This window comes from Choloepus didactylus, chromosome X (assembly GCF_015220235.1).
Source record: "Choloepus didactylus isolate mChoDid1 chromosome X, mChoDid1.pri, whole genome shotgun sequence".
Classification (NCBI taxonomy): domain Eukaryota; kingdom Metazoa; phylum Chordata; class Mammalia; order Pilosa; family Megalonychidae; genus Choloepus; species Choloepus didactylus.
The window spans coordinates 45617606-45634414 of record NC_051334.1 but is presented as its reverse complement, the minus strand read 5'-3'; the positions used below and the strand labels follow the sequence as shown (position 1 = coordinate 45634414).

General features: G+C 35.2%; 1 protein-coding gene across 13 annotated transcripts in view; it reads right to left on the bottom strand.

Moving 5' to 3' along the window:
• The window catches only part of KDM6A (lysine demethylase 6A), a 244651-nt gene that overhangs the window by 97342 nt on the left and 130500 nt on the right, over positions 1-16809 (bottom strand). For 12 of the 13 annotated variants that reach the window (XR_005214496.1, XM_037821207.1, XM_037821210.1 and 9 more), the window contains exons 5-6: positions 14651-14709; positions 6084-6204 (exon numbers count right to left, since the gene is read on the bottom strand). The exons of the other annotated variant lie outside the window; for it this stretch is intronic. Coding sequence is in view for 11 of the 12 variants with exons in the window: in XM_037821207.1 (XP_037677135.1) it covers positions 6084-6204; positions 14651-14709 (180 nt within the window). In the remaining variant the exon portion in view is untranslated. The remainder of the gene's footprint in view (positions 1-6083; positions 6205-14650; positions 14710-16809) is intronic. 13 annotated transcript variants of the gene reach the window in all.

Below are 16809 nucleotides of genomic sequence, written 5' to 3'. Positions count from 1 at the left end.
ATCCATTTCCCTGCCAACCATAAAAAGCCAAGCAAAATCTGACAATATAAATTCCATGAAGAACTAATAGTTACACTAAAGGAAGAAATAACAATACAACTAACACTAAGAAAGATTTTTTTTTTCTTTTCTTCAGACTACCAGAATAATGTGCTAATAGGTTTTGGTATCTGCTTGACTGTCTACCCAAAGGTTGCATCAGTGAGACATTTAAATGCTGAATATACCAGAAATGAAAAATGAGCTTTATTTTTGGTCTTGGCCCGAACTTCAGTGGTATAGTCTAAAAGGTAGACTCAAGTAAGAAATCCATTAAATAAAATGTACCAAAAATGATGATTAGGCTTCTTTCAATGTCTCTATATTCTAACCAATTCCTATGAAGCCCCCGTGCATGCAGTTTCCATGACAAGCCAATATTCTGCAAAAACTTTCCTGAAGAACTTCTTCCCCTTCTTGGTTGCATGTTTTAAGCAAAATCTCAGGATAAACACCAAATCTTCCTGACAATTTAAAAACTCCTAAGCACTGTCACGCAGTGAGGGGTGGGAGGGTGAGGAGGTGACTTTTTTCCAACCCCCTAAAGAAACGTGAGTCACAGGGGATGGGTCTCACCTCTCTCTCTGTTTTTAATAAGACCACTCAAGACTGTAGAATTTTCAAAATGCTAGTTGGAAGAGGTAAGCTGTTGAGCACCATGAAGGAAGTAGGGCTGAGCTATCGGCAAAACAATAGTAACTTTCATTACCTTGACACAACTGAATTAACAAAAATATACTATTAAAACTACAACAAAGAAATATTACAGGTATTTTAGAAACTTAAGGTATGGATAAATTAATTTAATAGCCAGTATTCAAATTCTCAGCAGGTATTTCTATAATCCATAGAGATCACAGTATCTTAATTTAATTACATGAAACAAATGTTCCTTGCACTCTACACTAATAAATAAAATAAAAGACAGGAGGGATTTCACAGATTCCTAAAGCATTTTATGAAAGGAAGTACATACCATCATGCCTTGACTTATTTCTTCTGCTTTAATATCTTGGCATAAAAAAATATGACAATAAAATTTCTGAGTCTATGAAGGTATAGTATAAGATAATCAGACACCTGGAAATAAAGTAGTCCCTGGAGAAGAAGAGTAAGGTAAAAAGAAAGTGGAACTGCTATTTTAATCAGAAGTTTCATGCCAGGTATAACAGTAAAGGGGAAGACATGCTGAAGGAACTGGTGAACCAAGCATTTGGAGAACACAAATGTAATGTCAGTTTGTATTTTTTTTACAAAAAATCTGTTAGATGATAAATAAAACCAGCTTTTATGATAAATAAAACCAAATTTTCCAGCCTGCTCTATGAATAGGCATATTATCATTTTATAGCCTTCCATTTCTTTTAACTACCCATTCAAGAAAGACTAAGCACTTGGTAAAATGCCAAGCCAACATACAAATCTCCATTTAACCCATTCCCTTTCAACTGTCTCTGTATTTTTCATCTTCCTATTCCTTTCATATTAACTCCTAAATCAGCACAAATCATTTTCAACTACCAAAATATAAGCAGACCTATATTAATTGGTATGCCATCCAACTCTCCTCAGGCTTCCATGAAAACCTATCCTCTTTAGTTACTCTACCTTTAAAAATCAAAAAAAGTACTAACGTCGACATATTTTAAGGGAGCCAAGCATTGTATAGACATGTAAATATTAGGTAGAATTTCTACATAATCTTCACTAAATTAAATAGATGCAATGGCATTAACTGACTGAAGAGTATGAATGTTATTATATCTTATTTATTTATACCTTATTTCTCTTATATCTGCATTTATTAGCCTCACATGAAGAAAACAGTTTTCTATAATGCCTCTAATTTTCATATCCGGCAGACTGTTAAAATTATTTGCCAAAATTAGTGCATTTTTACTGAAGTAATTGATAGCACACTGCTCCAAATACATAATGAATGTAAGCAATTACTAAAATCATTAAAAAGTAATGAAATAAAATTCTGAATTATATTGAGTTAAACAGGCAACCAAACCTACAGGGGGCAGGGGGCAGAGGGTGGGTATTATATGAAGCAGGGAAGAATAACAACAAAATACCATGTAGAAAGGTCATCCTGGAATGGAGTCTAGTTCAAACAATACCAAACTAGTTCATAAATTAAGAATTGGCATTTCCACTACTCACTAAGCACATGAACTAATTATTGGCCAATTTAATCGAAAAATAACATCAAATGACCAAAAGTAAGCTGGGTATTAACTTCACATTTTTGCTAATGGGCAGAGAGAGAAAAATACCAAGATTAAATTCTGGGATGGAAAAATGTATTACACAAACAATATCTATAGTGACCACAAATTAGAGGAATTTTAGATGGCAGATAAACTGAGAACTAAAGAAGCAGTTTCTCCAGTTCTGCAGACACAGAGATGATCAGAAGAGTTAGGCATCTTGCCCAAGATCATACAACTAGTTATGTGGTTATGGTCAAATTTTAAAACCAAATTTGCTCTATCTGAAAGCTGTTTACAGGATACCAAAGCAGAATATATCTGTTTTAGAGACAGGAATAGAAACAAAACAGGAGGCCCTGGAACGCACTTCATGTATGGGTGCAAAAAGGGAATCTATTATAGAAAAAAATTTCATTTTATTTAAACATTTACCATCTAAAAGTACTGTATATGCTATGTCCCTCTTTGGGCAAAGAGAAAAGAAATGAAGTAGAACAGATCTGATCTGTAATGGACATATTGTTCACATACCCCCAACATCCAAATATCCATTTTACCCCTCCTCCATTAGCAAGGAACAGGATAACTGGAGAACTGAACCCTGGGCACAGGACTGGGCATAATTAGTCTAACAGTAACCCCATCTCCTTTGATAGAGAATCAGTTAGGAATAGCCATGTGGCCTATTTATGGCCAATGGGATGCAAGGTGAAGTCTGCGGGTCACTTCTATGAAAGTTCTTCCTCATTTCTTGAAGAGATCAACAGGAAGCAATGATCTTTCTCCTGCATGCAATGATGATGATGATGATGATCAGACATTTATTGAGCAACTCAATGCCAGCAATATGCAAGCACCTAAGTCACTCACTACTGTATAATATCTTTCTCTATGAGACATGAAAAAGGAAGCATGCCACTTTGATTGCACTTGGCAACCATCTTACATCATCAAATGGAGCAACTAACCAGCCTTTACAAAGAGCGAATATAAAAGAGAAAAGAAAATAAATCCTAGATGAAATCTTAGAACAGTTGAATCAACCAATCATGCAGGCTAGACTTCAAACTATATGAGCTAATATTTTTTATTTCAATCATTTTGAGTTGACATTTCTGAGGTTGCAGCCCAAAGCATCTATACCAATACACTGCACTAAGAAACAGCTTAACGTAGTGGAAAGGTTGTCAGAGGTTCCACACCTATCTAGATGAAGCTAAATTACTAGCCAGTCCACTTTAGGAAAGTTGGAGGCCACCAAGGGAGAGAGAGGACTATCATTCTTTCTGATTCCAAACCTTCATTCACACTGAAAGCTAAGCACTTATAGTAATTGTGATGGTTAGGTTCATGTGTCAACTTGGCCAGGTGATGGTACCCAGCTGTCTGGTCAAGCAAGCACTGGCCTAACCGTTGCTGCGAGGATGTTTGTGGCTGGTTAATAAACCAACAGGCTGGCTTATTAAATCATCGGTCAATTGGCTGCAGCTGTGACTGATGACATCAATGAAGGGTGTGTCTTCCACAATGAGAATGCAGTTTAATCCAATCAATCAGTTTAAGACTTTTGAGCGACACCGAGGACCTTCACTTCTTCGGACGACCACCAAAGCGTTTCATGAGGAGTTCGTCGAAGTTGCCAGCCAGTTAGTTTCTTGAGAAGTTCATCGAACATCTTCATTAGAGTTGCCAGTTTACTGCCTGCCCTACGGAATTTGGACTTGTGCATACCCACAGTTACGTGAGACACTTTTATAAATCCTATATTCATAGCTATCTCTCACTGATTCTGTTTCCCTAGAGAACCCTAATACAGTAATAAACAAAAATACCTCCTCCTCAATTAAAAATGCTGTTGCCTACAATTCTCCTAAAAATAGACAAAGAATACTGGAGTGAGAAAGCTTAAAAAGCCAACGTCAGGATGAGATAAAAATCAAAGGAAACCTTCACACTAGGGAAGGAAAATATCAAGGACTCCTAAAGTCCTTTTCTATGTCCATACAAATGAAATAGGCGTAAGATGGTATTAAGCATTTTAAGTAAATGGAGGAAAGCTCCCCCCCTCACAAAAGCACATTTACCAAAGACACGTTTTCTAAAAGCACCATGACTTGAAGGTTTATTAGCATTTAACTATGCCTGAACAAATAAAAGTTGTATACAAGTATGTTTCTGTTAAACGTGAGTATGCAAGATCACTTTCAGTTAGCTGTAGAACACTGTCCAACACGTTTCCCCTGAGTAAAGTGGATTTTAAACACTGCCGCCTTCATGAAAATGGAGCTTTGCATCCACAGAATTATTTTAGATTATCAGTATATTAATATTCGGCTATAGTCACATTCCATAATTTTGGAAATACATGATTACTTTTTCCCCTCAAATATATTTCCTGAACAACATTTACCAAACTGCTACCAAAACCACTTCTGCAACATAATAGGTATGTTGTAAGCATACCCAAGTAAGTTTATTCGTACTCTAAGACATCTTAAGAGTCTTTGACAGCTAATACACTGTGAATGCCCAAGAGGGGGTTAAAATATGTAAGGTAGCATATCTGAACTTATTTTGCATTTCAAATCCATTGATATCCCATGGTACACATTTTGCAAAATGCTCTAAACCTGAGGAAAACTGGTATCTCCCAGGCATCCTTTATTCTCCACACTGCTTGTACCCTGGGGCTTATTCCTCAACTGCACTTACCTTTGACCACCGTTTGATCTAAATTCTTCACAATCTATTTGTTTTAGGTGTTTTTTTTGGTTGTATATCTCTGCCTTTCATACCATTAGCATGATTCTTTATAAACTTATAAAAGGTAGAAACAGTATTTGCATAATTTTCTACTTTAAAAATTTTGAACAATTAGGCACTTTTCTTTTTAAGAACAGTTTCTAAAAACTTTTACTAGTTCCCTATTAACAAGATCAAATTACAACCTACTGTAAAGCCATTCTTTACCATTCTTTATCTCCTTCTCTTTCTCTCCCCCCCCCCCACCTTTAGAATCAAGATAATCTGCAATGGAGATATTTAGAAAACAGCAACCATTATAAATAGTCATAAATTCACAAAAACTTAAGCTTTTACATAGAACGTCTAACCCTTTCAAAAAGAAATGATTTTGTTGTGCAGGGAAGCACTATTTCCATTAAAAACGCAGTGAAAGATAAAGTGATTGCATAGACAGTATAGGAAACTCAATGAAAAATGAGAAAATGAGAAATATCAAATTCCCATTATAAGTAAGACATTCAATCAATGTATTATCTTTTCCCAACAATGTTTATACTCACAAACCAGCAGTCCAAATGCTTTGCAAAGAACACACTTTTTTATAATTTTGATATGAGGCGTACCCTGCTGATAGAGGTGGACAGATTTCTACTGAGACCTATGCAAATGAATGGTCAATGATTGGGTCACAGATACAGTATGATTAAGCAGCTGCTTCTAACCTCTATAGTGGCCAGTCACTTACAGGGAAATGATTTAGATGTCTAAGCTGAGATATTAATCTTCACCCTTTCCTGATGACAGACCTCAGTTAAAACAAAAAACAAAAAAAAACAAACAAAAAATTTAATTATGTAATTCATTACCATGCAAGTCTTAGCATCTTAACTATTTGTACCCTGAACCCAACCCTATGTATCTTCCAGTTCATAGCAGATAAACAGTTCTTTTACCTAAATTTTCAAATTTCCTTTTAAAGTATCAAATTTTAACATTTCTCAATGCTCTAATATTCAAAAGCAACACGAAAAAAGAAACACAAATATGAAACATCATATCTTGAAAAACCCAACAACCTACCTTTAAACTAGACTCATAGTCTGTGTTCACTTTGAACATAAGCCCAAGTCGTAAATGAATTTCCTTGGCTCGACAAAAGCTGGGATCAACATAAAGCACCTCCTGAAATGCTTTAATTGCCCTGAAAGAATATAGACATAAGATATCTTAACTTTTCAACACTCGCATTAATTTTTGCTTGGTAGTACAGTAAAACTTGTTTTATGCAATACTGTTTTAAAGGAAATGCCAGTTTTATAAAATGGTATGAACGAACAGTAAAAGAAAAAGATTGGAAAGGTGCTCTTGGGCCTTTTATACAACTAAATGTGTATAATCTAATTTAATACAAGGAAGGAAAAGGAAGACCAGTTGAATTTATTCTCAAGTATTCAAACAATATTTTGTGGGTCAATAAATTTCTCACTGTAAATAACTGATTTCATTTTTTCTGGAAGTTCCCAGGGGAGGGTGTGTGGGGGGGGATAGGAAGGTTTTATTTTTAAGGAGATGGGATTAATCTTGTTTCTAGTTTGTTCCATAAACATAAATATTCTTTTAAAACTTTTAATTTTTGTCTTCTATATATTTACGTTTACAGTGCACCTGGACCTTATTTTGCATACTGTGTAAGGTAGGGGTCAGTTTTCATTTTTTCCATACACACATCCAATAGTCCTTGTGTCATTTGTAGAAAAGAACATCCTTACTCTACAGGTCTGCAATGCCACCTTTGTCATTAGCTTTGTATCTTTACACCTGGTCATGAAAGTACTTAACTTACTTCTTGAAGAGAAGTTTGGAACCCTTCTGTTAGATGACTTTTAAAATGGATGGGATATGTATGTGTTTTGTTATCTGATGTCTATAGGCTGCTCTGAGGCAGGAGAGGTGAGTAGGACTGACAGCAAAGAATTGGGGCAAAATACCATTCTCAAGGGGGGCTTTCTACTTCTCTCAAGAAGACTTTAAGATATTCTTCTGCCTACTGCGAAAAGATTCTCTCTGTGCTTTTCTCAATCCTTTCTTATAGAAGTAGGTGCAACTTTCACCAGCCTCTGTATTCTTTTGGTCATGTCTAGTGCTACACTCTTCTAGCAGAAAAGGAAATTGGGAAGAGAGGGGAGCTCACACATATGTGTTTGGGGGAGGCATCAAAAAGGTTAGGAAGATAACAACTAAAGCAATGTAATAAATGATGCTAATTAAAACATATGGTATGACTGAGAGAGGGGTGTTTGGAAGCTTCTGGAGTGATAATAATGTTTCATTTCTTGACCCAAGTGATGGTTACATGACAGTTTAATCTGGTAAGATGTACACTTATGTTTTATACACTTTTCTTAAGGAGTGTTATATTTTGTAATAATAGAAAGGCTTTAAAAAAGCAATGTGGCAGAGCTATCTAGACTGGTAAAAACACTCTTAACTATAGACTTTAGATTAAGGCACTATTAAAATTTTATTTTAACTTTGGTTTCTTTTACTAAGAACAATTACTTTGTAACTAAATGATAAAAGCTAATTTATTTACCTAACAGTTAAAAGCAGATGTAAAATAACGTAAACGGGTGAAATACAAGTCCGTTACTTAGACTTGTCCAAAATGTATAATGGCACATTTGGAATAGAATGACCACTAGAGTTTTGCTCTCCTGTCCAGTTGAATTTCCACTTCATCAATCTTTTTTCTCCAAAGTTGTGGATAATACTTCATAAAATTCTAATTAACCTTACCTCATGATATGGGTCAGAAAACCTTCTAATAGAACAGAACTAAGCAATGTCCACATGTGCCGATATTAAAAACCAGGTAGGCCTGAATCAAAGACTTGGGAGAAAAAAAGAATAGAAGTGGAAGACAGCCACCAAGAAAAGAAGAAATAAAAGAGAAAGAGAAAAGAAAGACGTTAGTAGAGAAAAAAAAAGTGTGGTGTCAGGGATTGATTTAGGCGATGAATGTACAACTATGTAATGGTACTGTGAACAATCGAATGTACGATTTGTTTTGTATGACTGCGTGGTATGTGAATATATCTCAATAAAATGAAGATTTAAAAAAAAAAAAAAGCGTGAGGAAGGGTATGTGAGGAAGAGAGGGAGGAGCACCGGGTATCATTAACAACCTACCCAGGAGAAATAGTATTTCTGTCTCCAAGTTTCTGTTTCAAACCTTTACCCTAAACTGACTAGTTGTGAATGTGTTTTACTCCACAGATACCCTTAGTACAGATATCTTATCCACTTAGTTCACAATGTCACAGAGGTGCTAAAAAACATGGGTTCATTCCAACATGTTCTTTAGTTATGTTAACATACTGAAAATAAAGAAAGAACTTTTAACTTAGAAGCAAAAATACATGCTCCAAAACACACCAGTCTGATACAAACCATGTTTACTCTTTAAAGACTATTAAAAGTGGCCATGACAACACTGTGGCCAATACATATTTAATCGTCAAGTTCTCCTCATTGTATTTCCAAAGTTTACCTCAAATTCAGTATCCTGTAGATTCAATCTTCAATATCTCATTAGTATTTTACTGAATTTGAATCCTAGAGGACTTTCTTTGTTCTGCTCTGGTTTTCTTATCTTTCCTCAAATTTGTGGCTCCTGTAATTGCCTAATAACCATTGATATTATAAATCAAGTCTGCATGTCATATTTAAGATCTAACAGTACCTATTCAATTACATTCCCAGTTATGCTCTAACATTGTTCCTTCTCAGCTGTGAACTGGCTTATCTCAGGAATTTCTTCATGCAAATACTGGCCCTCTTGACTTCACTGCTTCTCCTTAGTATGCTCTCCTGACCTAGAATATTTTCATTATTCCACTTCACTCTTTAAGACTCACCAACCAAACTGAACAGCAACTACTTTTTTGCTTAGTACTAACAAGGAGTTAGGTCCACCCTATAATCAAATCATTTTATTTTCTACCTTTTGATGTACTGTCTCCAGTGTTTCCAAGTAGTCTTTTATTCCCTGAGGTCTAGATTCTCCTTTTATTTTTAATTTTCTAAATAATATAGTAAAAGGTTTAAGTTTCAATAGATGTTTACTGATACCATCACTTTTACAATTATCTTTTACAATTAGTCTGACTGGACTTCTTCTGGGGGGGTGGGGTGGAAGCACTGCACAGTTTCCCTCATCTAACACAAAGGATTATTCAAACATCTAAGTCCATTTTCTAAACGTTTACCCATCTTTCTCTCCTGTGTGCTTCTTCAGTTTTCCCCACTCCCGTGTGTGTGTGTGTGTGTGTGTGTGTGTGTATGGGGGGGGATAAAATGTTATCTGTGTGGGGGGAGAGGGGGAGGGATAAGAGGTATCACTCAGACTACATTCTAACCTTGGTCTTAATTTTACTGCATTCATATCCTGCCAAGCTGCATATAGCCAGAACATGATCTCTGCAGCACAAGCTAAGACTAAACCATCAATACATATAATTTTTGCCGACTGCAGAAATGTGATTGGCAGAGAATTTTAGAACATGAGAAATAGCTATCAAAAACTATAAAATACTTTTACGATACATGCCTGAAAAGATTTATAGCTTTCAAATACTTAAAGCATATTCTCTACTTTAAAAAAAGCACGTATTGCTGTGCTAAGTATCATTGGCATATTTTCCTTAAAATCTGAAAAACATAACTTTTATAACACCAGAATTACATCAAAGGATTTTCAGTTTAAAGCAGTTTGCATTTAATGTTTGCCATTATTAATTTTAAAAAGAAAATGATAGAAAACTAAAACCTCAATATCATTACCTACGAAAAACATGCACATGTACTGAATATATTTTAAAAGGATGGTCATTTTTAAAGATTTTTTTAAAGCCATAAAAAAAATTCCTCTAGAACGTTACCAAACTACAATAAAATCATATTAACTAAATGTCCCTCATAGCCATCCAGCATTTACCAAACACAGTTTCAGTATATTTGGAAAAAAGAAAAATAAAAACTTAAGTCCTTTGGGGCTAATAAAGCAGACTCTGCAGATTTCCCTCAGAGATATATGAAGAGGTACATGAACTAATTACACACACACACACACACACACACACACACACACACACACACACACACACACACACACACACACACACACACACACACACACACACACACACACACACACACACACACACACACACACACACACACACACACACACACACACACACACACACACCAGGAAATTTAGTGGTTCCTTTTAAATGAGACAATCAGGAAGATCTGATGAAGTAATCAAAGAGACACAAGATTTTTAACAGGTGGAGATGGAGTAAGAAGGTAGACAAAATAGAGTAATTAGCATGAGCAAGGTCAAATTCACATAGATAAAATTTTTAGGGAAATGTTAGTACACTGGGATTGACAAAAGAGCATATTCAGGGGACCAGTAAAGCTAGAAGGATCACTTGAGGTTGAATTAGAGGGGATCTTGAATGTGAAATAAGTCAGAAATATCATACACTGGATTACATTTGCTAATATCACCTTCTCCTGGCTCTTCTGCTCTCTCCAGCCAGTCTTCATTTCATCACTCCAAGCAGTGGGATACTTTTTTCCCTCCCCTATTACCAGATTTATGTTTTTATCCATAATTTTCCTGAGGTTTAATTAATTAAAGCCCTTCCAAATTCTCTCTGGCAATCTATGTGTCACTGGTAAGCATAACTTACCAATGCTTAGTTATCTGCAGTTCAAAATGAAAGTGCACATAACAAACTCAGCATATGTTAGCACGAACTGTTTTATTTTAATGGAAATATACTTAAAATTGAACTTTTGATCTAAGAGCATTAGTCTATGTTATGGCAGCTCAAAATATATGTATCAAATATTAGGTTTTAGCCAGACTCCATGGTAAGACAAACTTCAGGATCAATGGTATCACAGCAATATTAGGTTTATGTTAGCACTATTATTCTCTTTCATTTCATCAAAAGCTTTAAGTCAGTCACTAAGATCACTGTTCTCTTTTTCCTTACTGCACCCAAAGCAGGGACTGTGTAGGAAAGCAGATTTCCTACACCCCTAAGAACAGTTGTGATTGGTACAGTGCTATAGAAATGAATTCTAAAGAAACTTCATTTGCAATGTGTTAAGATTTCTGTCTTTAACTCACCTCCAACTCTTTCCCCTAATCCTTTTTGACGTCAGCATAATAATGACCACTACATTTCTTTACACGGTCTGTCAATTAGATCTGGGAGCTTAATTTCCAATTTCCTATGCTGCTAGCACAGAATTATGTATATTTTAGAATTGCCACCATAAGACCATTCTGATATTGATCAATGGGAAGAATATAAAAGGTTAAAGCTCAGAGAGAGGACTGATAAAGAATTTAGGGAGCTTTATTTAGAGATATGGCTGTAAGTCATAGTAGGAGGAATGTTTATTCCATTTCCTTTTATTGCACTGTCAAAAGACAATTTTTCCGTCAACTATATTTTTTTGTCAGCTTAACTTTTCCTTTTTCTGTATGCATTTCACTTCTTTTCACCTTAGGATACAGGTTTTCTGCTAAAGGCAAGGAAGAGTTCAGTTCAAGGTATCCCCAGCAATTCACCACCTTGATTAACAAGAACAAGTGTGAGCCTGTGCACATGCATGCAGGAATGGTTTCTTAGAGACTGGTTTCTAGCTTTCTGCTATGTACATTTTACTTTCTTCTTCTATGTTTTCCTTTCTCTTTCTGGGTATCTTTTTTTTAAGTTTAGCTCCAGAGTACTGAGCATGATAATTGCAAAGTTGAATGATCTATAAGTCCAATGAGGATGTAACAGTTGCTCTAATGTACTACTCATTGTCTCAGAAGAGACAACTAAAACTGGAGAACTAAATAATTGAACTGATCTATAGGCTGACCAATAAATCAACTCCAACAGAAAAAAATAGGCAGCATAATATGACAAGAAGACAAATAGGCTGACAGATAATACCACAGTTAATAAATTGCTCTTAATAATATATTAAGCCCCTCCATCAACCCCTGTACACATGATGGTTGCACATATTATTATAAATACTTAATCTCATGTCAAATGCCAACAGGCACAATGAACAACTATCAAATTTTATTAAATTATGAATGTACCAGAGATATGACACTCTGAGACATCTTAAGCAGATTCTTGGTGCTAACAATACAAAAAAAGACACACCACACTCTTCCTCTAGAAACATTTCTTCAACAACTCTCAAAGAATTTGGCATGTAATAAAAAAACACCCGATCCCATCAATTAATAGTTATCCACAAATAAACCTTTATACACATGTAGTTTTATCTTAAAGGAGGTTCCTATCAGTAAAAGCTGTACTATAAAACTGGTACTAAGTACCTCCCTCATGCTTTCTAATTCTGTGGTTGTTCAAGAAATAGCAAGGTAAGTTAAAGCAGAAACTTGGGGCAGTTTGAACAGGGCACCATTTGAGTAGAGAGAAAACACACAGACAGGGTAGATTCATGGAAAGGGTGTGAGATATATCATTTTAGGAAGCAGCTAAAGAGTTGAAACTCAATTCATGAGAAAATGATGATGACCAGGACAGGATCAATAGAGCAGAGGACACTTATTAATTCAATCATTGCATTCAGTTTCTTTTCTTATGTCAACTGAAGGATACAGAAATCATATGTAGATAAGGAATCAAAAGATATAACAAAGTTCCCTAACTTCATATGGTCACATGCTTATTAAAGCAATTAATATTTTTTACCTGTTGCTGGCTTAACCTCACTACTGACTTTTATGTTCTTATCTTCAATCTAGAAGAAGCTCAAAAGCTATCAAAGGTATGTGAAAACTGGCTAGTATGAGGTATACATGGGCATTCCTAAACTGTCGAGGTCCTTGCCCTGGGTTTCACCTAAAATATTTCTGGCTGGCTATAAAGGTTTTATCAATTTGCCCCAGAGAACAACTACAAATACTATTTTACAAAACACCTATCAATCTTCAGACTTGGGGGCAGAATATACATTAGAAAATATATTAGATTGGAAATTTGAGCATAAGCTTGCTTCTGCCACTAATAAATCAGTTATGTAATACTGAATTAAACACACAGACATGCACACCTTGCTTTCTCCATCTACAAAACTGAGGGGAAAAACTAAGTTTTCTCTAAGACCACTTCTAGTTCTAAAAGTTTATAACTGTGAATCCTATGAAAAGGATCTTGAAGAAGCTAAAATAGATTTTAAAATAGTCCTAATCTATTATAAGTTTTAAATATGATATACTGAATATGAAGAGGCTTAAATTTAAGATCACTCTAAAGCAATGGATGATTTAAAAGAAAAAGTACAAAGCTTGTTTATAAATTCAATTACAGCTTTGTAAAGTTTACAAAGAAAATCAGTGATCTGAATGATTATAATATGCTATATATCCACACAGGTGCTAACAATGCAGTGCTACCATATATGATCAAAAACCAACAGGCCCAAAAGCAGAGTGAAGAAAAACATACTAGGACAAGTTATGCATGTCTCAAATTTCATCCTTAGAGAAAGCATATCAAATCACTCCCAATGCATACTTACAAGTTCTATAATGAATAGTCAGAGTGCCCAACAAGGTATATGACAGGCTAGTAACCTTTGGCCAAATGATCAATCACCTTTCTTTGGACTTTCACAGCACTCACTCAGCTTAACATTATGAAGAATATAAGAGACTCAGACAAAGTCAGATATGCTTCAAAATAAGAAATGTCTACATAGAACTTTACAGTTTACAAAATATACACTGTCTCATTTGATCACCAAATCTCTGTAAAATAGAAGAGGCACATAATTACCGTATACTTTTTTTTTTTTTTAAACAAATGAAACAGATCTAAGGGAGGTTATATAACTCAAAATCAAACTAAGTGGCAATGCTGGGACCAGAACACCTATCTTTCCAATTCCAAATTCTATGTTCCTTTCATTAGAGCATGCTATTGCCTTGTCTGGTAAAAAAAAAAAAATAACAATAGTAATAAAAGGACCTTACACTATACAGTTCAGAAAATCTTATATAATACTATAATATTTAATCCCCTTATTCCTATTTTATATTAGAGAAAACTTTATAATCTGATGCTTAGTTACTAGTAATTGGAAAGTACTAGCAGGTGTGTATGCAATGAGGGAAGGCAGGGAGGGAGTGGTCTATGTCCTCTAGAAGTCTGGAAAGATAAAAATACTGGTAATCATAGATCATTTACCCACATATCTTAAGATTTTAAATGAGAAGCACAGTCATTCCCCAATTCAAATAACCTGGGACCCCTCTGCTCTGTAAGTAACCAAAAAACTCCAAAAAGCTTTCTAATCTAAGCTTTCTTTAATAACCAGTGTCTCATACCAGATTCTTTTAGGAACATATACAATTCTAATAATCTAAGGTGGGCCAGTATCTCTGAGGGAATAATCTAATGATTTAACTTCTACGAAGAACTGTAGGTTTACTGACACTAAAATTTTATGTTTACTACATACACACACACACACACACACAAAGCCATTTACTGGAAACAACTGGCATTATTAGTTTTATGTCAACTTACCATTGAAATGCATTGTAATGGAAGTAGACCAAACCAAGACCATATAAAAAGGCAGCATTCTGTAAAGAAAGGGAAAAAGGGACTTTTAAGAAAAGCATTTATGTCTAATGTAGATGTTGTTATTAATACAAAATACGGCACCCAAGTTGTTTCAAGTTCTTAAAACTCTATCATGCATGACAGTATATTTACAAAATATATTTTTAAAACACCAAAATAACAGTGATGAGTCAGCAGATGGCATAGAAACCAATCAACTTGGAGAGATACTCCTGGTTTCTTTTTAACCAAGACTAACCTGATATCAAAAATTTATAAGTAGAATTCTATGGAGCAAATCTAATAAAAATCTTTTATTCAGGGATGAGGAAATGCTTGACTATGTTATCCTATTCTCTTTTCCTTGCATCTGTATTCTTTCTCTCATTTGCTCTGCTTCTGGAACTGGATTTAATTTTATGTTCAGTGTTGCCAGAAAGTAATTAGCATTCAAAGGAAATGTACAATATAAATCTAGACAAAATTTTAGCATTAAAAAATAAAATGCCAAAACCTCACCCAGCTGTTTACTTTTTGGGATGTAAATGTCACTGATTCTTTTTGCAGCACAAAGATACCAACACTTGGCAACTAATTTCTACCTCTGGTCTCTGAATGGGAACTGGCCAATTCCTTTTCTCATAAAGGACAAACATTTGATTTATGTGTTGTATCAATAATCAAGCAAATGTTTTAGTAAATCTTCCCTAGTAAACAAAAAATAGAGCTTTCACACTGATCCTTGTGAAAAAATTTCTCCAAGCCTATATTTTAGAAAATTTTAAACTCGTATTTAAACACTTATTGTCACACAGTCTTGGGTTACATTTCTCCCAGAAGCAGACGCTGAAACAAAGATTTTAGTATAAGCAGTTTATTTGGGAAGATATCCTAGGAAACACAAATAGGAGAGTGGGGAAGTGAGACAAAAGAAGCCAATAAAGGGTGCATTATTGAGCCGATTACAGCTGTAGGCAACTGGGACACTCAATCCTGCTGGGGATCTTAGGAAGACTGTGGAACTCAGGTACTAATACCATAACCACAGTCATGAGACAAAAGAATCAGTGATGTTTAAAGCCCAACATGTAAACACCATGTTTTTGGCATGTGATTTTTAATACTAACATTTGTTTTAGGATTACACTGCACATTCCCTTTGAATTCCAACTGCCTTTCTGCCAACAGTGAAAAATGTTTAAGTGCATCTTAAAATTTAATAAATAAGGTAATTTAATTTCATTAAATCCTCTTTACTCCTCAATTTCTGAACGAGGAAATTACATGCTGCAGGGACATTCACAAATTTGGGGATTCAAAAAAGGTCTCATACAGCATCCCTTTCAAAAGTCCATATTTACATTTCTTCTAAATTTGGTTGGAAATGTTTTTAATTGTGATCATTCATTTACTGCCCCCCACCCCCACACCTTTATAAAAAGTTGAGCATGTACTAGGTGCCAGGGACAATACTCAAGGCTTGAACAAGCCAAACTCGGTAAAATATAATTCCCCTGCTCTCAAGAAGCAATCTAGTGTGTGTGTGTGCATGTGCACATGCACACGGCGGGTGTGTGTGTGTGTGTGTGTGTTCAGAATGCAGCAGTTAATTCAATCAAGGTTTGAAGAGACAACTTTCTTTTTGGAGGGGGGTTGGGGGAGGAGGAGGCAAGAGCATGGTTTGAGTAACCTCTTTCACCAACTTCGAGAAGTTGGTGCAGGGTGTGATGGAAATATAAGTTTACTGAGGGGCATTTGCTGCGTTCAGGACACACCCTACATTCTTCCATCGTCCTTACTTTGTTCATATTTCATCCTTTCCCCTCCAGGAAATCTTATCCCCATCCCTGCCACCCTATAAATTCTATCGATTATTTAAGATCCATTTTAAATGCCACCTTTCCCATGAAGCCTTGCTGCTTCTTCCACCTCAAACAATAGGTGATCTTTCTAACCTCTGAATTTGTTCTGAACACCATGTCTTTATCATAAAACATTACTATAATAGTAAGAACTTAATTTTATGCAAAATGCTAACATCTATCATCTCCTTTAAAAGTGTCTAACAACCCTATGAGGTAGTAGAGGACTTCATTTATAGACTGAAGACACTGAGAATC